The 27,240-nt window shown below is 46.1% G+C and overlaps 2 protein-coding genes across 2 annotated transcripts in view; both read right to left on the bottom strand.

The window, feature by feature from the left end:
- Positions 1–17,211, bottom strand: part of LOC126176671 (collagen alpha-1(XV) chain-like) — a 241,260-nt gene extending 224,049 nt beyond the window's left edge. Inside the window, exons 1-2 of the mRNA XM_049923830.1 lie at positions 17,132–17,211; positions 11,740–11,826 (exon numbers count right to left, since the gene is read on the bottom strand). The gene's annotated coding sequence lies outside the window, so the exon portion shown is untranslated. The remainder of the gene's footprint in view (positions 1–11,739; positions 11,827–17,131) is intronic.
- Positions 17,212–17,224: 13 nt separating this feature from the next.
- Positions 17,225–27,240, bottom strand: part of LOC126176670 (collagen alpha-1(I) chain-like) — a gene marked incomplete at its 3' end in the record, with an annotated part of 308,515 nt that continues 298,499 nt past the window's right edge. The window contains exon 11 of the mRNA XM_049923829.1: positions 17,225–17,377. Within this exon, the coding sequence (XP_049779786.1) occupies positions 17,225–17,377 (153 nt within the window). The remainder of the gene's footprint in view (positions 17,378–27,240) is intronic.

The following is a 27,240-nucleotide window of genomic DNA, read 5'->3' as shown; positions in this document are numbered from 1 at the left end:
CACATATAAATCGCATTGAAGTCACAGTAAGTACGACACGGGTTTCTATTTCACATTTCTCAACAACATAGGTCACAAGCAACCCGAAATTCGGTATTATCTGGTGCAAACTTCCGGCATATGGAGAGAGGCAGAAAATTTCTCAGAGTTTCGCACTCCAGTTGCCATGTAATCGTGACTTACTTAGTTTCATAATAGAAAAAGTATTTCACACAAAAATGTAGTTCAAAGTATTGTAACAGTTTTACAACCTCATTATGGAAACTTGGAAACTACTTGAGGAAAGCAATGTAGACGTCCTGGCCTGTTTTAACATGTAAGGATTTCTCATTAAAACGTTAATTTTACGTTACAAGTCAGTCAGCTACATCTGCACGTCCTCAGGCGCACTTTCAACTGAAATGGCAAACGATCTTAAAAATAGCTTGACAAAAGCTGTATAACTGACAGTGTCTTCAAAACATTTAGGGAACTGCTCTTGCTATTCTTTCAAGGCCAGTGAATTCCTGAAACTAGCGTTTTTCAAAATGTGTCCCTTCTACTATGCGATTTCCTTTTCAAATTCATCCCCACCAAACCAGAAAGGAGTTACCTAGCAATGTCTTACTGCGGGTAGTGTGCAGTCAAGTCCAATTAAAATGTGAAGCCTGCGCTCCATTTCGGATGCTCTCCTTTTTCCTTCATAAATTCAACAGTAGCCAGTTTTAAATAGAGAAATCATTCCAGGCATGCCCTCTGAGTTAACCTACGTACTTTACAGTACGCTCTTCATTCAGTTCCATTGAAAAGTGTTGCAACTAACAACGGAATAACGTGTGCGACTTCACTATTTTTACCAATTCCTTGACGTGCTCCAGGCCTGCAAATTAAGCAGAGAGGGCACTTGTTTTTTCATTGTCAACTAAATCTTTAAATTCTTTCTGCACAGTTTTGTAATATCGTTTCATAGCAAATACATTGATCGGCCAGAGCATTATGACCACCGATCTACTATCGATATAAACCAAGCTACAGCAGCGTCGCATTGTGAGGAATGGCTGCGAGTCAGACACGGGCACAGTGAACGCAGTATCAAAAAATGGAAATGGTGTGCAGCCGGGGTCTCCCGTCGGGTAGACCGGTCGCCTCGTGCCAGTCTTTTGAGTTGGCGCCACTTCGGCGACTTGCGCGGCGATGTGGATGACATGGTAATGATGAAGACAACACAAAACCCATTCCTTGAGCGGAGACTATCACCGACCCCGCCAGGTATCGAAACTGGGCCCATTGGCATGACAATCTGTCACACCGATCATTCAGCTACCGGGACGGACATACAGTATCAATAAGCGTGCTGTCTGTGTGTGGAATGGGAAAGGCGCGCCATCTATCTGAGTTTGGGCGAGGTCAGATCCTGATGGCCCGGACGCTCGACAAGAGCATTTAGGAAACTGCACGATTTGTCAAGTGTTGGAGGAGTGCTGTGGTGGGTGTCTTCAACACGTGGAGAAACCAAGGTGGAACTACGTCCAAATGTCGTCGTCTTGGGCGGCCACCCCTCATTACAGATGTCGGACGTCGTGGAGTGGGCACGCTGGTAAAACAGGACTCAAGAGTCTGCGTCACCTGGCCACCAAGAGCTGCTGCAGGACGATTTGATTCACGGATCCAGTTATATGGCTCCTTCCGTTTACGACTATGACGAGTGGGGCCTGAAGATGGCATCAGTGTAATGCCGAAACTGGTAGCACATAGAAGTTCATAAAATAAAATAAATTTCTGCAATACATACGGCTGTTGGTAAATTATTGCATCAAGAATTTCGTATGGTGGTCTTCAGTACACTGGTGCACTTCTTCTCACTTGTCTAACGTATCCAGCACTCGATGTATGCACAGATACTACAGTCTTTATCCATTAGAACGAGCTTAATGTAGTGAAGCCTTGAGCTCCTTCTGCAGGCTTCAATTTTTACCCCTCATACATCCTTGCAGTGCCAAACTAACAATTTCTTGGTGCCACAGGATGTGTCCTATCAAGCGACCCCTTCGTTTAACGAGGTTCAAACATAAAGTTTCTTTCGCCAATTACATTCAGTAACTCTTCATTAGTTCCTCTATCTGCCAATGTCATCTTCAGCATTACTCTGTAACACCACATTTCAAAAGCTTCTGTTCTTACCTTGTCTGAACTGCTTATCGCTCACGTTTGATTTCCATACAAGACTACACTATAGACAAATACCTTAAGAAAAGACTTACTTGCATTTAAATTTATATTAGATGTTAACAAATTCCTCCTTTCCATAAACGATTTTGATGCTGTTGCTACTCTGCATTTTACATTCTCCATACGTCTGACATCAGTAGTTAGTTTGCTCCCCAAAAAACAAAATCTATGGACTACTTTCAGACTTTTCTCTAATAGCATCGCCTGATTTAATTCGACTAGACTGCTTGACTTTTATTGATATCAGTCTTACAGACTCTTTTCAATCCGGTATCAATTCCATTCCACTTATTTTACACGTCCTTCGACGTCCCTGACACAATATCAAGTCATCAGCAAAGCTTAAAAATTTTATATTCTTCTCCCTCACCTTAATTTATATTTCCTTATTTCTCCTTGGTTGGCTTTACTGTTTGCTGAATGTACAGATCGAATAACGTAGCTTACCTCTCGTTTAATATTTTCCCATTATTGTCCTGAGTATACGAAAAGCTCCCCTGATAAGGGGTGTTATTTCTCGAAACCTGTTGCGAAGTAAATAAGTAACGATGAATCGCAATTGGTAGCAGCAATTGCCAGTGTACAACAAACGAAAACATTATCAACAAACTTGCACTTCAGAACAGAACAAGAAAAAAATTGTCACTTATTTTGTTTTGAGTGATTTACTCTGTGACTGTGATTCGTGGACTTGGTAAACAGGGATGGAGAGAATCAGAAGTAGTAATGATATGGGGGTGGAGAAGAGCAAAAAACTTTGAAGCGCCGAAAAAGAGTGCTTGGTCGGTGGCTATTCACGTCGGAAACGAGTTTCTTTTGTGTCGCTTACTGATTGCAGCTGCTTATACGTATCTCATGAGCGTTCATAACTAAATCGGCTTCTTCCACTTGAGCTAAATTTCCACCTCTAAACACTCCTCTTTCGATGGACAGTGGGCCCTTATACAAAGATCATAATCGCTGTACACAATAAAAGCAGCTACTGCGAGCTGTAATGATCCCTAATTGTGATTCATATATTTCAACCAATATGAATACACGGAGTGACTGGCCATAGATACTTTTTCGAGTAGCAAGGTAATCAGCAACGCTGAAATTGAAGAAAAAAACTGGATTAACTGCGATTATGTAGCTCAACAGTTTGCCGAAGTAAAAGACATCGAACAGTTCGTAAAAGCCAGTGTTTAGGGCGGCAATTAAGGTCCATTAAGAGTCGCGGCAGTTTCGCAAGAGTCCAGCGGGAGGCAACGGCAAGCGTACGGCTGCTCTGCTGGTTATTACGAGCGATCAGCAGCCGCGGCTCGATACGCCCTGCTCAGGTGCTTCCGGGCAGGAATTACGCCAGTGCCGGCGGCGTCAGGGCGGCGAGCGAGCGCTAATCTGCACGGCTGCAGGCGCCATAAAACCCGGCGGCCGCACCTGCAGGCGACGCGGACAAGGACGCCCTGCGCGCCGCCCCGTCACGGCGCCGCCTTCTCTACTACAGGGAGGCGCCTCTGCCTGGAGCCACGTCAGCCTTAGGCACCAGCACAAATGAAACTCGTTATCGACGCAAGGTGACGATTGGTCTCTCGCGTCATAGTTCCTGTGTAGCTCGACAAAACTTCGCAGTCGGCGCGACTGCACAGTGACTCTCCACTTAATAGTCCACAGTGTGGTACCGACCAGCTGCAGCACTATTCTGTGTCTTTCAGTTGCTTTGCCGATCGGTTCGGTATTTTAGCGCACCGAGCGGTACAGTTACCGAAACAGAGCCTCCGTGCAACTCCCTAAGACTTTCGGTAGCGAGTCGGTACGGAGCCCGAGGCACTGAGGTGGGCTGTGCCGTGTTGCCAACCGACCAAAAGCGAGTGAACACAGCTGCAGGCATGTTCATCTGACGACTGTACACCCGGCGTGGCGCACTGCAATGCGTACAACGCCAAACACCCGAAATTGCCGGCTCACACAACTACCAGTCGCGCTATTCTCATTATTGTTTTCGGAAATGTGTTAACAGTGGATAGTGGTGGTCACGTGAGATATCAGTGGGAAGAGTTGAAGGAAATGAAAAGGTTAGCACATTCAGGTGCAAAGGGATGGCTGTAGCTCTATGATGGGCTTTCACGTACGAACTTATTTCCTCAACCAAATTATGGGCCGCCTTCGTACTCAATCAGTACACAAAGATGCTCTCGTGCATTTCAAAAGAGTTCATCTCGGCGGCGGTTCGAGAAAAGTAGTCACTATTCTCTCATCATCATCATCGCACAACACAAAAAAGAACACCACACTATACACGCATCCAGTACACTCGCGTATAATCTACAAATACAGAGATGGCACAGGTCTTGTATCGCAGCACGGGAAGATTCTTCCCGACTCTCATGGGATATCCCAGCCAACTATGCCGTACGACTTTACTTCTATTCTGGTAGAAAACTAGTTTAACACACGCCGCTTCACTCTCGTGGACTCTATGGTCTGCAAATACTTTTTGTTTTTTTGTTTTCTTCAATCGATTATCGACGATGTTACAAACTGTAACATTTTTTTGCTTTTAAAGCTATTTAAGGCCATAAAAGTATGGTCTTTCCCGAACGTACTTCTCACCAAAAAGCGATTCTGGTAACTGTAGTCCATCATTTATGTTAATCACGCCTTTTGCGTTCTTGTGGTGGCATTTCCACAGAAACTTTCAGACCGTAACACGTTTATAACTAACCGAAAAGCGAAACACCAGTTTTCACAGATTCAGCTTTAATGCCGGCCGTGTGGCTAAGCGGTCCTAGGCGCTTCGGTCTGGAACCGCGCGACTGCTACGGTCGCAGGTTCGAATCCTGCCTCGGGCATGGATGTGTGTGATGTCCTTAGGTTAGTTAGGTTTAAGTAGTTCTGAGTTCTAGGGGACTAATGACCTCAGATGTTGTCCCATATCGCTCAGAGCCATTTGAACCATTTCTTAGCTAAAGAAACTGGTATAGGCATGCGTATTCCATACAGAGAGATGTAAACATGCAAAATATGGCGCTGCGGTCGGCAACACCTATACAGGGTGTTACAAAAAGGTACGGCCAAACTTTCAGGAAACATTCCTCACACACAAAGAAAGAAAATATCTTATGTGGACATGTGACCGGAAACGCTTACTTTCCATGTTAGAGCTCATTTGATTACTTCTCTTCAATTCACATTAATCATGGAATGGAAACACACAGCAACAGAACGTACCAGCGTAACTTCAAACACTTTGATACAGGAAATGTTCAAAATGTCCTTCGTTAGCGAGGATACATGCATCCACCCTCCGTCACATGGAATCCCTGATGCGCTGATGCAGCCCTGGAGATTGGCGTATTGTATCACAGCCGTCCACAATACGAGCACGAAGAGTCTCTACATTTGGTACCGGGGTTGCGTAGACAAGAGCTTTCAAATGCCCCCATAAATGAAAGTCAAGAGGGTTGAGGTCAGGAGAGCGTGGAGGCCAGGGAACTGGTCCGCCTCTACCAATCCATCGGTCACCGAATCTGTTGTTGAGAAGCGTACGAACACTTCGACTGAGATGTGCAGGAGCTCCATCGTGCTTGAACCACATGTTGTGTCGTACTTGTAAAGGCACATGTTCTAGCAGCAAAGGTAGAGTATCCCGTATGAAATCATGGCGGTGAATCGACGAAGTACAGTACATACTGACGAAACTAAAATGAGCTCTAACATGGAAATTAAGCGTTTCCGGACACATGTCCACATAACATCTTTTCTTTATTTGTGTGTGAGGAATGTTTCCTGAAAGTTTGGCCGTACCTTTTTGTAACACCCTGTATAAGGCAACAAGTGCCTGGCGGAGTTGTTAGATCGGTTACAGCTGCTACAATGGCAGTTTGTCAGGATTCAAGAGAGTTTGAACGTGATGTTATAGTCGGCGCAGGACCGATGGGACATAACATCTCCGAGGTAGAGATGAAGTGGGGATTTTCCCGTACGACCATTTCACGAGTGTACCGTGAATATCAGGAATCCGGTAAAAGAACATCAAATCTTTGACATCGCGGCAGCCGGAAAAAGATCCTGCAAGAACGGGACCAACGACGACAGAAGAGAATCGTTCAACGTGACAGAAGTGCAACCCTTCCGCAGATTGCTGCAGGTTTCAATGTTGGGTTATCAGCAAGTGTCACCGTGTAAACCATTCAACGAAACAACACCGATTTGGGTTTTAAGAGCGGAAGGCCCATTCATGTACCCTTGACGACTGCTTTACGCCCCGTCTGGGCCCAGCAGTACCGACATTGGACTGTTGATGACCGGAAACATGTTGGCTTGTCGGACGAGTCTCGTTTCAAATTGTATCGAGCGGATGGACGTGAAGGGGTATAGAGACAAGTTCATGAATCCACGAACCCCGCATGTCACCAGAGGATTGTTGAAGCTGGTGGAGGCTCTGCAATGGTCTGGGGCGCGTGCAGTTTGAGTGATATGAGGCCCCTCATACGTCTAGACGCGACTCTGACGGGTGACACGTGCGTAAGCGCCCTATCTGAACACCTGCATCTATTCATGTCCGTTGTGCATTCCGAAGGACTTGGGCAATTCCAGCATGACAGTGCGACACCCCGCTCGTCAAGAATTTCCGCAGGTTGGCTCCAGGAACACTCTGCTGAGTTTTAACACTTCCGCTGGCCAACAAACTCCCCAGACATGAACACAGCATACCTGGTATGCCTTGCAACGTGGTGTTCAGAAGAGAACTCAACCCCTTCGCACTCTTAGGGATTTATGGACAGCCCTACAGGAGTCATGGTGTGAGTTCCCTCCAGTACCACTTGAGTCAATGCCACGTCGTGTTGCGGCCCTTCTGAGTGCTCGCGGAGGCCCTACACTATTAAGCAGGTGTACCAACTTTTTTGGCTGTTCAGTATAGTAGCAAAGTAATAGGTTAATACGTCGTGCCTGATGTTGAAGTTATACTAAATGATTCGTGAAAATGTAGTAAAGACTTTCATTATTTTGTTGGGGGTGACAGCGAGAAAAATGTTTTGAAATTATTTAAAATTTTGTGTAGAGTTCTCTCATTGTTTGGGTGATTTGCACGCCGTGTGTTATGTTACCTCACGACATGTACATAGTTTATAGCTATGATACTTCGCTTATTGAGTTCAGTCTGTAATGTAGGATTATACTTCTTAATCTTTAGACTACGGTACCACTTGCAGTTCAAAGGCCAACCTGTTAAAAGGGATAATTGCTCGTTTTAGCCGCCTACAGTAGCTCGTAGTAGCTAGAACACAATACTTCACATCTTAGTACTTATTGGACATCTTGCCTCAATATCTCGATCCGTTGTCTGTTTATTCCAGTGGTCTTTGGGAAGTAATCTCGAAACTGGTTCCTTTATGGCTCTAAGATATTTGACATTTTAAAAATGATCTGCAAATAGCGTAAATATAAGAAGCATATTAACATTCAGAAAATAGAGCCCACGCATGTTACGTAAGAACACTCAAATTCTGAGAAGCCATCATCACACATTTATGCTAAGAAAACAACGAGTTTTTAGTTTATCGAGAAATAATATAAAAGTTATGCACTCAGTGCATTCCGGTAATGATGAAAATGAAAACGTCAGATGTGTAGAAGGATTGGTGGGTTGTTTTGCGGAAGGAGACCAGACAGCGAGGTCATCGGTCTCATCGGATTAGGGGAGGACGGGGGGAGGAAGTCGGCCGTGCCCTTTGAAAGGAACCATCCTGGCATTTGCCTGGAGCGATTTAGGGAAATCGCGGAAAACCTAAATCAGGATGACCGGACGCGGGATTGAACCGTAGTCCTCCCGAATTGTAGAAGGACCAAAAACTTCAGTATTAGTCTGATAATTTCAATGGTTCAAAATAACAAGGCTGCACACAGTCACCCCTCAAAAATCATATTAGACTGGTAATTCTCGCAACAGCAGAAAACTTTAATTTCCAGTCTCTGGAAAAGTACAAGACATCCCCAGCAACGCCTGAGGTTTTGCTGAACTAACAGGGCGCCCCATTGATTCGGGCTAAGCCGTGCCTCCTTGCTCTAGGACAGCTCCAAGATCCACCCGAGGCAGTCGACGAATCTTACGGAGGCGAGGACGTGGATATTTTATAAGATAGGAGAGCCTCCTCTAGCGAAACAGTTTCTGTCAACCTGCACAGTATAGCGCTCCTCATGATGCAAGATACATCGAGTGAGCGTTTATTTTTTTTTATTATTATAAAGGAATCTACACAAGGAAAGTCTGTTTGTACAGCGCCACTTTCACTCTTAAGAGAGAAAAAAATAACTGCGCCATTTCAGGCGTTTGCCCCCAACTACGCCTATCCCCATAGTTCTACTTGTAGTAAGAAAGAACGAAAGAAATGGGGCGAGAGAGTATCATATTTATCACATGTATGTAACAGAGGATAAATTTTTTCCAGGAGTACTTATGGTGTGTCTGCGAAGCTGCTCGTGGCAGTCGAGAAATCCATGCGCGTCTTCTCGAAAATATAGAGGGATACCATTGCGGATCATAGCATAAAAAATCCAAAAACAGTGCATCAGATCAAATCAACGGCTTATTGCAGGGACATTCCAACTACACTGCGGATCGTAGAAAGCGCTCCATAGTAAGTTGGAGATGTACTACCCGTATTTCGGATCACAATGACGCAACGTCTTTCGTTCACGAAAGTCCAGACATGAAGGACAATCTGTTGCCGCCAGCCGAAAAAAAAAATTGAACTGAAAGACCACAGAGTGAGTCCTCAACTATGGGTAGCACACTTCATCCAGGAACAACATCAGGTGTGGTGTAATTCTATCAGAAGTCGCACTAGTGATGAAGACCAGAATTCGCTGGACCAACTGCCCGACATCTACTGCTGGGCCAAAAGAGAAGCGATGATCATCCGTGTCCGGCAGGTTGCACGCGACACAGAGTGGAGAACTTGCAAGGTGAACTTGGTGGAGACAAGAAGGATTGGGTACTTTTCTGTTGACAGTGGAGCGTGCAGTAGTGCGAAGAAAAGGAGCACTCATCGCCGGCCATATATTGCGCCCCTGCAGTGTAGGTACTTCCGTCACATTTTGGGCGAGAGATACTTGAGTCTCAGTGCAGACAGCCTTCGGCGACAAAGATCGTACAGGCGGCAAAGGGGTAGAATGACAACTGTGCTCCAGGAGAGAGAGAGAGAAAAAAGAAATAGTTCAATCTGATAAGAACGTTGGGTTATCCAACAACGTCACGTGACGGGCCAAAAATGATGATGATGTTGGTTTGTGGGACGCTCAACATCGTGATCATCAGCGCTCGTACAACTTCCAAATCTTTCCATTTCCGGTCCCGGCACTTCCCGAATGATGATGAGATGATGAGGGCAACACAAACACTCAGTCCATCGGTGAAAATGCCCGACCCGGTCTTGGCCCGAATCCGGGACCCCGTGATCCTGAGGCAGCAACGCAAGCGCCTGGACCACAAGCTGCGGACAGGGCCAACGAGGCTGGGGCGTACAACTAAAAAAATAAGCTGGTAAAGCACATCAGGCAACACTGACACATCGTGGACGGTGACCTGATAGAAAGCGCCCGTGCTCGATCCAGAACATGGTACAGACCCACACCCCCTGGTGCCTGGGGAATAGTGAGGTCCTCACTATCAAATGAACCCATCGTAGCTATCGTGTGGCGAGCCAGGATGTGTAGGACTGTAAGGGTTTGCCCCATGTGCGGGATCTACGATGCCATGTGAATGCTGACATAGCATTTATATTGTAGCAGTCATCCGCAGTTGAGGGCCGCAGTGCGACGCAGGTCAGCCATCCCAAGGCAACATAAAGTATCGATCAAGTTGAGTGCATCAACATTCCCCTCAGACAGGCCAGTACAGACAGACTATGCCTGTGATTTACCTACATTACGGGAGCTGCGTGAAACTTCGCCGGAGGTCGCCACCCACGGGAACGCTGCTTACGTTGGCACTTCGAAGCCAGAGGACCACAACGTCCCTATATTCGGTGCAGCAAATTCCATGTCCACAAGCGATTTCCTATCAGTCATTGTTGTACGCCACAAAACAACGATTCTAGAGTGAAGGTTGTAAGGTGAGTAGCATCTTGGAAAGTGTACAGCAGCGCCGACATGGGTACTGCTGTCTCACCGAGCAACTCATCAGGATCGGTTGTGTGAGCCTATCACTATACAGCACACCGGATTTCGCTCCATGCAGGAGACGTATGTTCGCCATGTTGTGGGTATCCCTTACGCTGGAGGACAGCTGTAAGTAAAGAATAATTGACCCGATCAAATGTCTGGCACAAGTCTAAAGAAGTCAAAGCGGTGGAAAATGTTGAGCTCGAGCAAGGGCTATCGGATCCCGATAGCGGCAGAGCACTGTCGTGATTGTCGTACGGTCCGACTAGCGATACCTGACCAGAGCTCATTAGGTGACGGGCAGGCCTCGCAAGTTGCTCCGTCACTTCCATGTCGCTATTTAGCAGGGTCATTGGGCGATAATCACTAATATGCAGACCTCGTGTTTCGTGCTGAAAAATCTTTGAAAGTTCGTATATACAGCCCCTTCTGCAAATTATGTTTGAAAACATTTATAGTTTTTTCATTATTCTTCGTTGTTGTTGTGGTCTTCAGTCCTGAGACTGGTTTGATGCAGCTCTCCAGGCTACTCTACCCTGTGCAAGCTTCTTCATTTCCCAGTACCTACTGCAGCCTACATCCTCCTGAATCTGCTTAGTGTATTCATCTCTTGGTCTCCCTCTACGATTTTTACTCTCCACGCTGCCCTCCAATACTAAATTGGTGATCCCTCGATGTCTCAGAACATGTCCTACCAACCGATTCCTTCTTCTAGTCAAGAAGTCTACTCCAAATTTTTCTCTTGTTTCCTTTACTGCTTGCTCAATATACAGATTGATTAACATCGGGGAGAGGCTACAACCCGGTCTCACTCCCTTCCCAACCACTGCTTCCCTTTCATGCCCCTCGACTCTTATAACTGCCATCTGGTTTCTGTACAAATTGTAAATAGCATTTCGCTCCCTGTATTTTAGCCCTGCCACCTTCAGAATTTGAAAGAGAGTATTCCAGTCAACATTGTCAAAAGTTTTCTCTAAGTCTACAATACTAGAAACGTAGGTTTGCCTTTTCTTAATCTTTCTTCTAAGACAAGTCGTAAGGTTAGTATTGCCTCACGTGTTCCAACATTTCTACGGAATCCAAACTGATCATAGGGTGGTAAATTCCAAAAATCCCTCTCCAGTATTCAAGTTTCTATCCTTAGCGGTTTGAGCTGGGCGATGAGGCGTCCGTGAATGAATCAGTCAGGATATTCCCCTTTATATATGAAGATTATGGCCTTCCACTGCAGAGTAATGGTTACTTCCGACTGCCATCTTTGCATCACTCCAAAACCAAGATACCTACATATCTGAATGTTGTTCTAGATGTATCGTCTTTGCAAGAACATACCATGAGATCCTTGTGAATAAGGCCCTTGTGTACAGACATTGTAATAATACGTACCTTGGTGGCGTCACAGCAGTCTCCTTTCTCTCCTTTAAGTCCAGATTTCCCAGGTGGCCCAGGTTCTCCAGGGAGACCAGGCAGACCCTGTAACAACAGCGCATTAATGCCCACAATGTGTTTCGAATTTTCAGTTCTGTGGAAGAGTCCTTTATATTACAGTAGGCTGAACATTTCTCTACGAACTTTGTAATCGATTTGATATACTAAACAATCTGTTGAAGTATTTATCAGTTAACTATATTTTTAAAAACCTGCTTACACTGTACCATTCAGGGTAATTAAAAAACTCAAAGTTCTAAGAATCCTTCGAGCAAAATAGAACTACATCACATTTCATCATCAACTGCTGACAGCAATTAGAGGTGTTGTATATATGCAGACTGAAGCAATGAATGCCAATTTGTATCAAGCCTGGGATTCGAACCCTGGTATTCTGCTCCCGAGGCAAATGCACTAAGAACTACATCACCCTGACACACTGGCTTTGCACAATTGCACGGACTACCCTAGCACACATCCCTCCTCAATCCAGATCCTGATTCATGCCTCAGCCCATTTCGTATTCCCCAGTCTGCGTAAATATATATATATATATATATATATATATATATATATATATATATATATATATATATGTTGGGTTTGAAAAATCTGGAACCATACAGCAATATAAAAGGTATTCTGATCAATAAAGGTTTACTTTTGTAAAGTAACAATTTATTTCATTTACTTTTCTGTGCCCCTCTTGTTTGAGGTTTGTCATCTTAAAAACCAATAATCCGGATAAAATGTGGCTTAAATTAGTGTGACAGCAACTGAAGTACTTGTAAACTCCTACAGTATCTGTACAGTTACATGCTTCTGTTTTTACCTACGGTATATCGTGATAAGAAATATGAAGAGCCTTATAGGTTCCTCAGTTTACTCAGGGTTCCTCAGTTTACGCAGGACTGATTGTCGTTTGACAGCGCAAAAATCACAATTTTACCTTAGTATGCCAACAAGATCGGAAGACTTCGTTAGGTGGCAATGTAAATCATCGTTAAAAACCGCGCGGGGTAGCCGAGATGTCTGAGGTGTCCTGTAACGGGTCGCGCCTCCTCGCGTCGGAGGTTCGAGTCCTCCCTCGAGCATGGGTGTGTGTTTTGTCCTTAGCGTAAGTGCTGTGTTTGTCTGGGGACCGAAGACCTCAGCAGTTTGTTCCCATAGAAGCTTACCACAAAGGTCCTCCCTCGGGCATGGGTGTGTGTTTTGTCCTTAGCGTAAGTACTGTGTTTGTCTGGGGACCGAAGACCTCAGCAGTTTGTTCCCATAGAAGCTTACCACAAAGGTCCTAATTTCATCGATTAATTCCACTTATCAAGTAGCTAATGTTATGCTGGTTCTGAAAACAGCCTACACATGTTGTGTAACGAACATTTTTAACGATCACACTTGTTGCAATGCCCCTGCCCCGTATATACGACTTTTGGCGTGGAGCATTCAACATTTCTTCACAACATTCAGCTTGAGCCTAGTAGGCTGCTACCGTTTGAGAGTCAGGGCTACAGAACCATATGATGGCTTTTAGTGCCAGTCTGTGACGCTACCTGCTCGCTATCTTACATTCAAGAGGTTCACATGGACTACAGCAGAACTGTCAGACATACCTCTCATCCTCTTGATCTACAACGATTGCGATTCGAGGATGCACCTTCTTCAAACTCTACAGGGACAGAATTTTACTTCATTGTAACACTGTCTGTACCGTGTTCTATCTCACAATGTGTGTCCAGGTCCACTGGAAGCCATAACTGGGTACTAGAATGTCACTGACCCTTCTATATGCAGTCTATCGCCTGTGTGCATCGACAGAGTGGCTACTCAAAAATCGACTTCTCACAAATGAACTCCTTCATATTACCTTGCTGGGAATTCTGCATCATGGCTGCTTAACATCTAAACTGGCGTCATCTGATGGAATGTTAATACTTTTGTTGCAATGATAGGTGGTTCAACAATACCTCCAGCTGCTGACATCTCTGGAGATCATTTTAGCATCCACAAGGACGCTTACCCCTGTTTACTCTTCACATGTGTGATTAACATCTGTTTGGTATGAGACACGTTTTCTCACAGGGGCCGTGCACTCCTCTCACTGGATGTGCTGCAGGATCTCACAGGCTCAAACTGTGACAAGTATATTTTTCTGTTATCACTGACAGTCTTGTCTGAAACCCATTCTGACCACTTCTATGCAACGATATCACATAGGTACTTGTGCCCCATACGATTCACTTCAGTTGTTGCTCTATAAGGGCTCTGTCCGACATTTGCATCCTTCGTGCTATGTCCTCCTTCTATGTTTATTCAGTCTCCACGATGGTCTGCACTGGTGTAAAATTCCACGCTACTCATGACATCACAGATCATCATTCTGCATTAATAACATCACACTTCCGTGATACTTTGAGGTTACTGTCTCCCATTTGTACTCTCAGTGTAACCATTAGTTTTAAACCACAGCTTGCAGATCCCCAATTTATCATTTGTTTAAAACACTCACCCACTCATTCTCTCCACATCGCTTCTACTCTCACATGACACACTTTCACAACGGCGTTCTCTCGTTCATAGCCTAGATGTGAGCATAGCTCAACACTGCAAAGAACAAGTGAGACACTGAGATTCCCCACTTAGCTGCAACCTGCTATTGACAAGCCAGCTCAGTACACATCACCATATGAGCTCACAGAGATTTCAAGTGACCATTTTCATTGAAGCCAGTCATGGACCACGCCATGCTGCTCCATCTGAACAACGCCACATTACTGATTGCCACCTGCAATCATCACCATACACCCACGTTCATCCCCTGACAACAACTGTGTTCTTGGACTCAGTTCTCTCTCATCCATCTCCAGCAACACCAGCACTATTATCAATTTTCACTTTGATTTTTATTCAGAGTCTTCACAGCCCCAGTACCCAGACATTAAATGAACTTTCCTAAACGCAATCGTTTTTGTCTTTGTCCTGCACCTCAGGACCATGGTGATGGTGCTGATGGAGATGACAGTCTACACATAATTTAGCATGAGTCTTCTAGCATCCACCTCTCCATATGAGTGACAGGTCCCTGTGACTACTCTGGTTTCCAATACAGCTGTTGTCTGTATAGAGGGCTCCAAATTTCATAGGCCAGAAGCTCCCACAACAGGGAATCTCTCTGTAACTCCTTGCTCCACTAATCATGAGGTAAGCAGTTGCTGTCATCACCACACAATCTGTTTTCCCTAGAGACTTCCTGCCTCTGGTGAGGGACAGCTTGTCTGAAATCAACATGTGACTTTAGATTCACCAGAGACTGTACTTTGTACATACTATGTGGCTGGTCACAGCCATGTCACCATGTGGAAGATGTGTCCCAAGAAAACTCCAGCCCATCGTATTTACTGTGAGGCTAGATGATCCAGCATCACCAAACAAGCGGATGCACTGTGTGTTGTGTTCGGAATATGCCCCATAGATATCACGGTCAAATACAGAGCTTCAAGGTACTGGTTAAAGGTGGGGAGACTAGATAAGGTACACACAACAACCGGTGTGCCCATAGAGACGATACGTCACCTTAAAAGTTAGCGTTTGGATACATGGCAAGGTGAGTGGGATGTAAGTGATAAGGGACGTAGACTGCACGACTTCCTCCCTGACATAAGGGAGCGGTTGAGAATGAGACACATCGATCCCTGCCGCGGTATGGTACATTTCTTAACCGGACACGGACCTTATCCCACGCACTGAAACCGCGTGAGTCTGAGGCAGACACCTACATGCACATGCGGGGAAGAAGGTTCCGCAGAACAAACTGTCTTTATTTTTCTCCGGGCAATACGCGAACAATAGACATACCCTACATTTAGACTACACAGATACAGACATAGATATATATACTTAGCAATAAGAGACGAACGACAGTGAGCACAATGAAACGCACTGATAAACAGTATTTCAAAAACATCACATGAAGAGTATATGCGGACACGACGTTACAGACATGCCTATGTGCAGCGTAACAACAATCTCCAGAGGATGGACAGCTATACCCACAGTGACAGCGAAAATAGTGACAATGAGGAGGAACAGGAGGAGGAAGCTGAGATGTGACAGTAAATAAGCAAATTGCTAGCAATCTAGCCACGAAAACACCAAATTCTGTACATGGATGGGCATCTAAAGTAGTTAATTCATAGGATTGGTAATAAATAGGATAAGCAACATTATTTCTCTACTAATAACCATTTGTGTGTGTGTGTGCATATGACTGGCGGTCGACGACCCGAAGAAACCATTCTTAGGTATTCACCGTCAGTCACATTCGGTGATGGTACTAAGAAATCTCTCCTCTATCCTATCTTTTTTCTATATTCTTCTTAAAAAAACAACAAAATTTTATTTATATTTCAACCTTAAATTATTGTTATTTTGAAAAGTATCATTCTTTGTAAATGTAGATAAAACAAAAGAAAAGAAAACTGTAAAAGATGAAAAACGAAAATTGTAATATGTACGACCTGTTTTAAACATCAGATAACAGGTCTGTAAATTGGCAATAAATAAGTAATAAATCACCAAACAATCCCAGCTTCCTGGATGGCCCATGTCCCCCGTACTTACTATGAAACCTGCTGCCACAGCATTACCACATGGCACTAGTATCCCTAGATGTTATGGTACTTCCTATGTCACCACCTGGCCCGTATTACCACGTGGTCAAGATTCCTATGATGTGCATTGCCCTTATTCCAGTGCATCAGCGCCATGTGCTACCTGATTTACTGTAGGCCAACCCTGTACTTACCTTGAGGCCAATTGGTCCAACTTCACCAGAGGACCTCGTCTTCCCCAGAAGCTTCCCTATCAAAGGCATTCTACACGAGTCCCACTGATCTCAAATAACAATGTGGACCCAGAAAGCTCCTAGAGGTTTGCAACACCTCAAACTACCAAGTTTGCTAGGTGTCCTCTAAACACTCCCAGCCCCTAAAACTTACTAGTAAAAGGCTGAATATTTTTTTGTCATCACAGGTATTTCCCTTTCCTAGAGAATCCCAGTCTCCAGTCCTTACAGAAATGCTGAGTGTCCTCATGTTGCCAAATATTCTCATCTTCATTTGAGGCCATCTGCACCTAGCACATACCACGAATCTGGCTGGAGTCACATTCCCGTGTGTTCCCTATTCCCTAGTGTCCTCATCCGTCGGTACTTACTATGAGGCCAGCTGACCCACCCTGCCACAGGGTTCTGTCTTCGCTGGAGCGTCCCTGCATGTTCCTCGAGGCCAGCGGCCCTGAAGACCCCTTACCCCCTCTCGTGTTGCTGTCCCCGCCCCCACAGCCCGTTACTCACCGTGAGGCCGGCCGCCCCCAGGTCGCCCCGCGGCCCCGGCTTGCCCGGCGGCCCCACGGGCCCCCGCGGCCCCCGCCGCCCCCGCCGCCCCGGCTCGCCCTTGTCGCCCTTCTGCAGCACCAGCGGCGTGCCGGCGCCCACCTCGACGTGGGGTCCCGGCGGCCCGCGCTCTCCCTTCGGGCCCGGCGCTCCGGTAGCTCCGGGCAGGCCGCGCTCGCCGCGGTCGCCCTGTGGACCTCGTGGGCCCTGCAACAACAAAAAGGAATTAAGGTTGCAGTTAATCGAGGTCATTTGAGCACCAAATCAAAGTAAGACACAGATGGGAAAGGCGACTGACAGTGTCCTCTTCAGAGGTACAATAACAACTGTCGAAATGACTGATATCACAACACAAGCTGCGACATCGTCGCGAAAAAACACAGTGACCAGTATATGTAATAAGTTTCCTTTAATTTATGTCTGTGGTCGCAATCTTTTCTGTTTAACAGATTACCGGTTTCGGTCTTTAATGACCATCATAAGATCTGTTTCATAAAAACAAAGTCCTAATGTACTGCAGCCATAGTGGCATCGTCAAATGCTAAATGCAGATCTGATGATGGTCATTAAAGACCGAAACCGTTAATCTGTTGAACAGAAAAGATTGTGACCACAGCCGTAAATTAAAGGAGACTTATGATATCAGAACGCTAAAGCAAGTATAAAGATGGATGATTTGATTTAGATTCAATGGCATCCCTAGTTCTAGGCCAGTGATTTTATAAATATGTCACCTCTCTTGGTCTTACAAGAAAGCTGTGGTTCATACTTGAGAAATATTGTAGTAGTTTTGTACTGTAGGTACCTGATCCACGTAGTATCCTCTGCTAACGTTCTATGTAGAAATGACTGCAGATACACTTTACTTATCGTTATCATCGTCGTGCTTACGCCCTCAAATTAAAAGTTGTAGCCACACATAACATTCCACAAACATAATTTTCTTTGGAAAGCTCTTAGCGTGAACACCTTTTCGCTTGTATTTGACGCCATTTGACAAGGAGAAGTCTTGGTAAATTCATTTACAGGAATGGACACACTGACGTAACATTAATCGCTTTCTTCCTTATTCTGCAACTTTCAGTTCCTTCTGTACGCTGATATTAAGCTACAAACTTCTGTTACAACTTCTGTTCCAGCCTTATATGAAATTAGTCATGTCTCCTTTCCGTGAAGTAGTATCGATCTCACCCGAAGGAATTAAATATATAGTTTCGAAAGTTTTTGAAGTTTTCGTGATGTACAGAGTATTCTATAACCCTTCGCGCGTGCTTTCAGAACAGTATTGAACTTCTTAACTGTACAGGTCAGTCAGCGACGGAATGTCGATGACTTGACGCACACACTGCGGAATAAAATGTGCCATAATTAAGACAGTCATCAGAACAGTGCCAGTCTGAGATACAACTAATATTTCTGTGAATAAAATATAACAGAGTAAATCCAGGTGCTTCCAAATACTGTGGATAATTGTTAAAATGGGTGCCACTTGTTGGAATACCAGGTAGCGAAACGTCAGAACAACAATACTTCTGAGCTCACAGACGTGAAATGATTGGTTTCTATTTATTATGAAGCTGCAAATTCTCGTATTGCTTAATTAGGCCGTCTGCTAGTCGTGTTTCCTCGACCGCTGAATGCCAGAAGAACGAGGCTTCACGCAATCCGTTCAACGGCCTGTGAAAGAACAGTGTTCAGCCACTGCACATCCGTTAGGCTGAGTTCGATGCAGCGGTCTTGTAGGGTAGTGTTGTTTGTTACATATAATTTTTCACGCACTAACTGGCTGTGTTGTGATAAATGTCTATGACGCATGCGCACTGTACTACACAGTAAAAGTTGGTTTTAACTCAGCCACCGACTCATCTTGAAGAGTGTTGTAGGCTTCACAGACAATATATAGGAAGGTATCGTATTGCTGTTCGTCTCTGTTATCAACACTTATCGTTTTTACTTCAACAGCGCAATCGATATTTCCCACATTTCCTTAGTCATTTTTGAGAACATTTCTCTTGGAGAACAGCGGTTTTTTTATTACTTAACAATGCACATGAACAGTAAAAACAGCAAGAAACTTCTTATATCTGTGAGGTTACCGGCTTCGGTCTGTTTTAGACCATCTTCAGACCTATCACAATGATGGTAGACGGTGGCGGTAAACGGAGCATGCGCTACGACTCCTCGAACGCTAATTGCTTAGTCGTCTTATAAAGTGGTATAAAACACTTACGCATCGGATTACTAACCTAGAAGCATATTAACGTGTACGCCACGTGGGTAACATCACAGTCAAGGTGACTGACTCTTTTTTTTTCTAATATAAATGCTTAAACCTAGTCTATCACGTACACCGATAACCCAAAACGTTATGACCATTGCTCACCGCGACGCTGGATGCCACCTGGTGGAATTTCGGTGACGTGACAGATTAACAAAAGACGGACATAGGCGGGTTTGACAAAAGGCAAATTATTATTACGCAGAGGCTGTGAACAAGTATCTCGAAAACGGCGAAGTCGGTCGAATGTTCACGTGCTACTGTCGTAAGCATCTACAAAAAGAGCTAGAAGTACGGCGAATCTGTCACTAGGCGCTAAACGTTTGGACGTCTACGAGTCTTCACAAAACTTGGGGTTCGGAGGCTTGTTTTCTCTCTAAAGTAGGATAGATTGTGATCTGTGAAATCTCTGTAGAAAGAGCACAATACTGGTGCACGCACAAGCGTTTCGAAGCACACCGTACGTCGTACGTTATTAAACATGGAGCTCCACAGCAGATTGCTCCTACGTCTTCACATGTCGACGCAACAACATCGTCAATTATGACTGCAGTGGGCACTGGACCATCGGAATTCGACCATCGATCAATGGAAACCTGTCGGCTCTTGGGGTGAACCATATTTTTGCTACTCTAGGTCGATGGTCTTCACGCATGCCGTCATCGACGTGACAAGCAGCGCGCCAAGGACGCAAGTTGGTGTGAGCAGTATTATGCTTTGGAAGAGATTCTTCTACGCCTGCATGGGGCCTGTGGTAGTAGTCGAAGACACGCTGGCAGCTGCGAACCACCTTCCCCGAAGGCGATGTCGTCTTTCAGCTATATAATTCTCCGTGTCTCGGAACCAGAACGGTGCTACTGTGATTTAAAGTGAATTATAGTGAACCTGCGTTGATGCCTCGGCGACCAAATTGGCCTGATGGCTACCCTATGGAAACCACCTGGGTCGCTATAGGGAGTCATCACCGCGTAGCACATCAGCGGCCCGTTAATTGCACGAATTACATGACCTGTGCGTAGACATCTAATGCCACATACCTCCACAATCCTACCAACAAATTATCGTGTCCCTGATGTGTAAAATCAGTAATGTAATTCGTTCCAGAGACTGACAAATACGTTATTAAGCAGGTGGTCGTTATGTTTCGTCTCATCAGTGAATTTATGTGATGGCAGTGATCTGGCGGTTTAATGATAAGAATGTTCCGGAGTCTACCTTGATGTTGCCAGCTCACGACGTTACATTTTACACCTATGCTACTTCACTGCGCCGAATACATATGTCGCTACGTGGATTTTATATTTTCATCTTGTAATTGTTGACAAACAGATGTGCTTACGCTGTACGAGTATTATGAGTGGAGTGTGTCTGCACTTTAAATTTCCGAATATCAGATGATCACATCTAGCTTCTATCGAAACCGGTCACCGCGAAATAAGCAATATACAGCGATCTTGGCTTCAGAAAAAATTTCTTTCCATTAGTTCCTACTCCAATCAAAAAGAAACTGGTCTATTGTTTGCCGTGAACGCATGCACGGTTTTAAATAAAGCGGAATGTTTATTCGGCACTGAAGGGGGCTCGTCGTCTCTGTTCTCCAGTTTTTCCAGCAAAACTTTGCTACGATCAACGTAAGTTATGCAGAGTGCTTGCAGTGAACTGTTTCTTCTATCTTTTCTTTTAATTTTCGTTGTATCCCTGAAGAGTGTCGCGACCCTTAAAACGTTCCTGTGCGACGGCGCGGGAGAATGAGATTCAACTAAGAAACTTTGTGTTGATAAGAAACCCAGCAAAACAGGTAACGCGCGTATCGGGATACCCTCAAGGGAAATGTGGGCGCCTCTACCAGTATACGATTATTAAATATAAGAGACGCTTTCGAAAGTTTGGCTTATCTTTTTGGCAGAATATTATGGAAATATATCTGGTAGTTAATTCTTTTCTCTGCTATAACTGTGAGATTTATTCATAATTCTCTACCGTTCTGCTTTGCTCAATTTCTTACAAAGCCTTATTTGTTGCAGTGACGTCCATTATAGACTAGTAAAAATTATGGCATTTGAGCATTTGAGAGTTCTTTCTTAAAATATGAGCGTGTTGTGGGTGTCGAAGTTATCTACTTCTTTCCTAGTGTGTATCTGTATCTTACTACACTCTGTCTGTATCTTACTACACTCCTGGAAATTGAAATAAGAACACCGTGAATTCATTGTCCCAGGAAGGGGAAACTTTATTGACACATTCCTGGGGTCAGATACATCACATGATCACACTGACAGAACCACAGGCACATAGACACAGGCAACAGAGCATGCACAATGTCGCCACTAGTACAGTGTATATCCACCTTTCGCAGCAATGCAGGCTGCTATTCTCCCATGGAGACGATCGTAGAGATGCTGGATGTAGTCCTGTGGAACGGCTTGCCATGCCATGTCCACCTGGCGCCTCAGTTGGACCAGCGTTCGTGCTGGACGTGCAGACCGCGTGAGATGACGCTTCATCCAGTCCCAAACATGCTCAATGGGGGGCAGATCCGGAGATCTTGCTGGCCAGGGTAGTTGACTTACACCTTCTAGAGCACGTTGGGTGGCACGGGATACATGCAGATGTGCATTGTCCTGTTGGAACAGCAAGTTCCCTTGCCGGTCTAGGAATGGTAGAACGATGGGTTCGATGACGGTTTGGATGTACCGTGCACTATTCAGTGTCCCCTCGACGATCACCAGTGGTGTACGGCCAGTGTAGGAGATCGCTCCCCACACCATGATGCCGGGTGTTGGCCCTGTGTGCCTCGGTCGTATGCAGTCCTGATTGTGGCGCTCACCTGCACGGCGCCAAACACGCATACGACCATCATTGGCACCAAGGCAGAAGCGACTCTCATCGCTGAAGACGACACGTCTCCATTCGTCCCTCCATTCACGCCTGTCGCGACACCACTGGAGGCGGGCTGCACGATGTTGGGGCGTGAGCGGAAGACGGCCTAACGGTGTGCGGGACCGTAGCCCAGCTTCATGGAGACGGTTGCGAATGGTCCTCGCCGATACCCCAGGAGCAACAGTGTCCCTAATTTGCTGGGAAGTGGCGGTGCGGTCCCTTACGGCACTGCGTAGGATCCTACGGTCTTGGCGTGCATCCGTGCGTTGGTGCGGTCTGGTCCCAGGTCGACGGGCACATGCACCTTCCGCCGACCACTGGCGACAACATCGATGTACTGTGGAGACCTCACGCCCCACGTGTTGAGCAATTCGGCGGTACGTCCACCCGGCCTCCCGCATGCCCACTATACGCCCTCGCTCAAAGTCCGTCAACTGCACATACGGTTCACGTCCACGCTGTCGCGGCATGCTACCAGTGTTAAAGACTGCGATGGAGCTCCGTATGCCACGGCAAACTGGTTGACACTGACGGCGGCGGTGCACAAATGCTGCGCAGCTAGCGCCATTCGACGGCCAACACCGCGGTTCCTGGTGTGTCCGCTATGCCGTGCGTGTGATCATTGCTTGTACAGCCCTCTCGCAGTGTCCGGAGCAAGTATGGTGGGTCTGACACACCGGTGTCAATGTGTTCTTTTTTCCATTTCCAGGAGTGTATTTGTAATCCTTACCCTCTCTATTTCCCATGTCAATAGTGGAGAGTTTCACTGTAAACGTGTTTATTTTCGTCTTAATTCGCAAATGATAACAAAGTTACATCTTTACGTTCTTTCCCCGTGTAGTGGCAAGTAATATTTTAACTCCATAAGTGCCCATATCTCGTACAATACGCATCGATTCCGTTCTCTCGTGTGGAGGCACAGCATTTGAAAGCGAACGAAGGAAACACGGATAAGTTCACTTTTATGTTTCTAACGAAGACATATGATCATTTTCCACATATTTATTTTTGAGATCGTCACAAAGTCGCGCTTCTGACATCAGGGTTTTGTCAGTGAAATAATACAGGTTCGACTGAGCTGTCAAAAGTGAAGCAATTTTTGTCTTTACGACACAGATAATTTACGATATGTAAATGAATCATTTAACTGAACACATCGACAGTGTGGAGAGGCAGCCATTCCTGCGTAAATGATTGCATGTATGAGGGATTACACGTATGAGGGAAACAGTCACTTCTACACTCCTGGAAATTGAAATAAGGACACCGTGAATTCATTGTCCCAGGAAGGGGAACCTTTATTGACACATTCCTGGGGTCAGATACATCACATGATCACACAGACAGAACCACAGGCGCATAGACACAGGCGACAGAGCATGCACAATGTCGGCACTAGTACAGTGTATATCCACCTTTCGCAGCAATGCAGGCTCCTATTCTCCCATGGAGACGATCGTAGAGATGCTGGATGTAGTCCTGTGGAACGGCTTGCCATGCCATTTCCACCTGGCGCCTCAGCTGGACCACCGTTCGTGCTGGACGTGCAGACCGCGTGAGACGACGCTTCATCCAGTCCCAAACATGCTCAATGGGGGACAGATCCGGAGATCTTGCTGGCCAGGGTAGTTGACTTACACCTTCTAGAGCACGTTGGGTGGCACGGGATACATGCGGACGTGCATTGTCCTGTTGGAACAGCAAGTTCCCTTGCCGGTCTAGGAATGGTAGAACGATGGGTTCGATGACGGTTTGGATGTACCGTGCACTATTCAGTGTCCCCTCGACGATCACCAGTGGTGTACGGCCAGTGTAGGAGATCGCTCCCCACACCATGATGCCGGGTGTTGGCCCTGTGTGCCTCGGTCGTATGCAGTCCTGATTGTGGCGCTCACCTGCACGGCGCCAAACACGCATACGACGATCATTGGCACCAAGGCAGAAGCAACTCTGATCGCTGAAGACGACACGTTTCCATTCGTCCCTCCATTCACGCCTGTCGCGACACCACTGGAGGCGGGCTGCACGATGTTGGGGCGTGAGCGGAAGACGGCCTAACGGTGTGCGGGACCGTAGCCCAGCTTCATGGAGACGGTTGCGAAGGGTCCTCGCCGATACCCCAGGAGCAACAGTGTCCCTAATTTGCTGGGAAGTGGCGGTGCGGTCCCCTACGGCACTGCGTAGGATCCTACGGTCTTGGCGTGCATCCGTGCCTCGCTGCGGTCCGGTCTCAGGTCGACGGGCACGTGCACCTTCCGCCGACCACTGGCGACAACATCGCGGTACTGTGGAGACCTCACGCCCCACGTGTTGAGCAATTCGGCGGTACGTCCACCCGGCCTCCCGCATGCCCACTATACGCCCTCGCCCAAAGTCCGTCAACTGCACATACGGTTCACGTCCACGCTGTCGCGGCATGCTAGCAGTGTTAAAGACTGCGATGGAGCTCCGTATGCCACGGCAAACTGGCTGACACTGACGGCGGCGGTGCACAAATGCTGCGCAGCTAGCGCCATTCGACGGCCAACACCGCGGTTCCTGGTGTGTCCGCTGTGCCGTGCGTGTGATCATTGCTTGTACAGCCCTCTCGCAGTGTCCGGAGCAAGTATGGTGGGTCTGACACACCGGTGTCAATGTGTTCTTTTTGCCATTTCCAGGAGTGTATATGTTGAACATAACAGCGTTATCTTTGAAAAAAAACGTTAACGGCAGGGTATCTCTGCACAGTTAACTCATTACTAAAATGTAAGGTATTCCCACTCCGTTTATGATGCAGGACATATCAAAAAGTCTGGACTCCTCAAAACGTGAAGCTTATATTGCAAGAATTTTTTAGCCAGAAGAAAACGATATTTAATGTTTTCCGAAAACTGATCGATACAAAAGAGATGTATAGGCTAAATCACAATTTGAGCCACTTTTGAAACATAAAATCTTCATCTGGCTTACTACATCAACATGTCAGCGGTCATATCATGATACACTGATCAACCAGGACATAATAAGCACCGACGTACCAACGATATAAGCCCGTCCCTGCGATAGCAGCGACACCGGGCGAGGAACGACTGCTACGGCCAGACACACGCACCGATCATGTCGTGTCAGTGAACGTGCTGTCCGCGTAGAGAATGGGGAAGACGCACCATCTACCTGAGTTTGATAGAGGGCAGATTGCGATGGCCCGGAGGGTCGGCACGAGAATTTCGGAAACAGCACGAATTGTCAGGTGTTCGAGGAGTGCTGTGGTGCTCTCCAACACATAACGAAACGAAGGTGAAACCACGTTCAGACATTCTGGGGTCGCGCTGTCACCCCTCAATAGAGATGTCGGTCGCGGAAGTCTGGTGTTAGCAGCACGACACTGGCTACTACTACTGCAATGGGCTCGTGACCATCGGCACTAGACGGTGGCGCACTGCACAGCGTTGGATGGTCTGACGAATCCCGATACTTTCGTCATGCCGTGGGAAGGCTCACATCGGTCGTCTTCCAGGAGAACACCTGTATTGCAGGACAGAGACAAGTTGGTGGCGGGTCCCTTACGCTCTGGGGAACGTTCACGTTGATATCCACGGGTCCAGAGCAGCTCGAGCAAGGCTCCTTGACGACCAAAGAGTGCCGTACACTGGCTGCAGACCATGTCCACCCCTTCATGGCGATCATGTTTCCTGACGGCAGTGGCATTCTTCAGCAGTATAATGCTGCAGGTCACAAGGCCATTTGTGAGTTGGAGTGGTCTGAGGCCCCGCAACTCTCCAGATCTGAACCCAGTCGAACATAACTGGGATGTGGCTGAACGTGGCGTCAGTGATCATCGCACCCCCTACCCGGCATTTACGGGAGTTACGTGGCTTGCGTGTGCAAATGTGTTGCAAACTTCCTCCAGCGATCTACGGCGTCGTCGGTGTTATCCGTGCTAAAGGGGCGCTGTAGGTTTCTTTCATCTGCGTCTGAACTTTGCCTACAGTTCAAATTTATGAAGCGTTTTTTTTTTACTGGCGCTTGCCGTTTTTTCCCTTTCTACATCTATATCTACATCTACATCCATACTCCGCAAGCCACCTGACGGTGTGTGGAGGAGGATACTTTGAGTACCTCTATCTGTTCTCCCTTCTGTTCCAGACTCGTACTGTTCGTGGAAAGATAGATTGTCGGTATCCCTCTGTGTGGGCTCTAATCTCTCTGATTTGATCCTCATGGTCTCTTTACGAGATATACGTAGGAGGGAGCAATATACTGCTTGACTCCTCGGTGAAGCCATGTTCCCGAAACTTCAACAAAAGCCCGTACCGAGCTACTGAGTGACTCTCTTGCAGAGTCCTCCACTGGAGTTTATCTATCATCCACGTAATGCCTTCGCGATTACTAAATTATCCTGCAACGAAGCGCGCTGCTCTCCGTTGGATATTCTCTATCTCCTCTATCAACCATATCTGGTAGGGAACCCACACTGATGAGCAGTATTCAAGCAGTGGGCGAACAAGTGCACCGTAACTTACTTCCTTTGTTTTCGGATTGTATTTCCTTAGGATTCTTCCAATGAATCTCAGTCTGGCATCTGCTTTACCGACGATTAATTTTATATGATCATTCCATTTTAATTACTTCTAATGCCTACTCTCAGATAATTAATGGAATTATCCGCTTCCAGCTGCTAACCTGCTATATTGTAGCTAAATGATAAAGGATCTTTCTTTCTATGTATTCGCAACACATTACACTTGTATACGTTCAGATTCAATTGCCATTCCCTGCACCATGTCAATTCGTTGCAGATCATCCTGCATTTCAGTACAATTTTCCATTGTTACAATCTCTCGATTACTACAGCATCATCCGCAAAACGCCTCAGTGAACTTCCGATGTTATCCACAAGGTCATTTATGTATATTGTGAATAGCAACGGTCC

This window comes from Schistocerca cancellata, chromosome 3 (genome assembly GCF_023864275.1).
Source record: "Schistocerca cancellata isolate TAMUIC-IGC-003103 chromosome 3, iqSchCanc2.1, whole genome shotgun sequence".
Taxonomy (NCBI): Eukaryota; Metazoa; Arthropoda; class Insecta; order Orthoptera; family Acrididae; genus Schistocerca; species Schistocerca cancellata.
The sequence above is the reverse complement of the archived record's forward strand: the minus strand, read 5'-3'. Positions and strand labels throughout refer to the sequence as shown.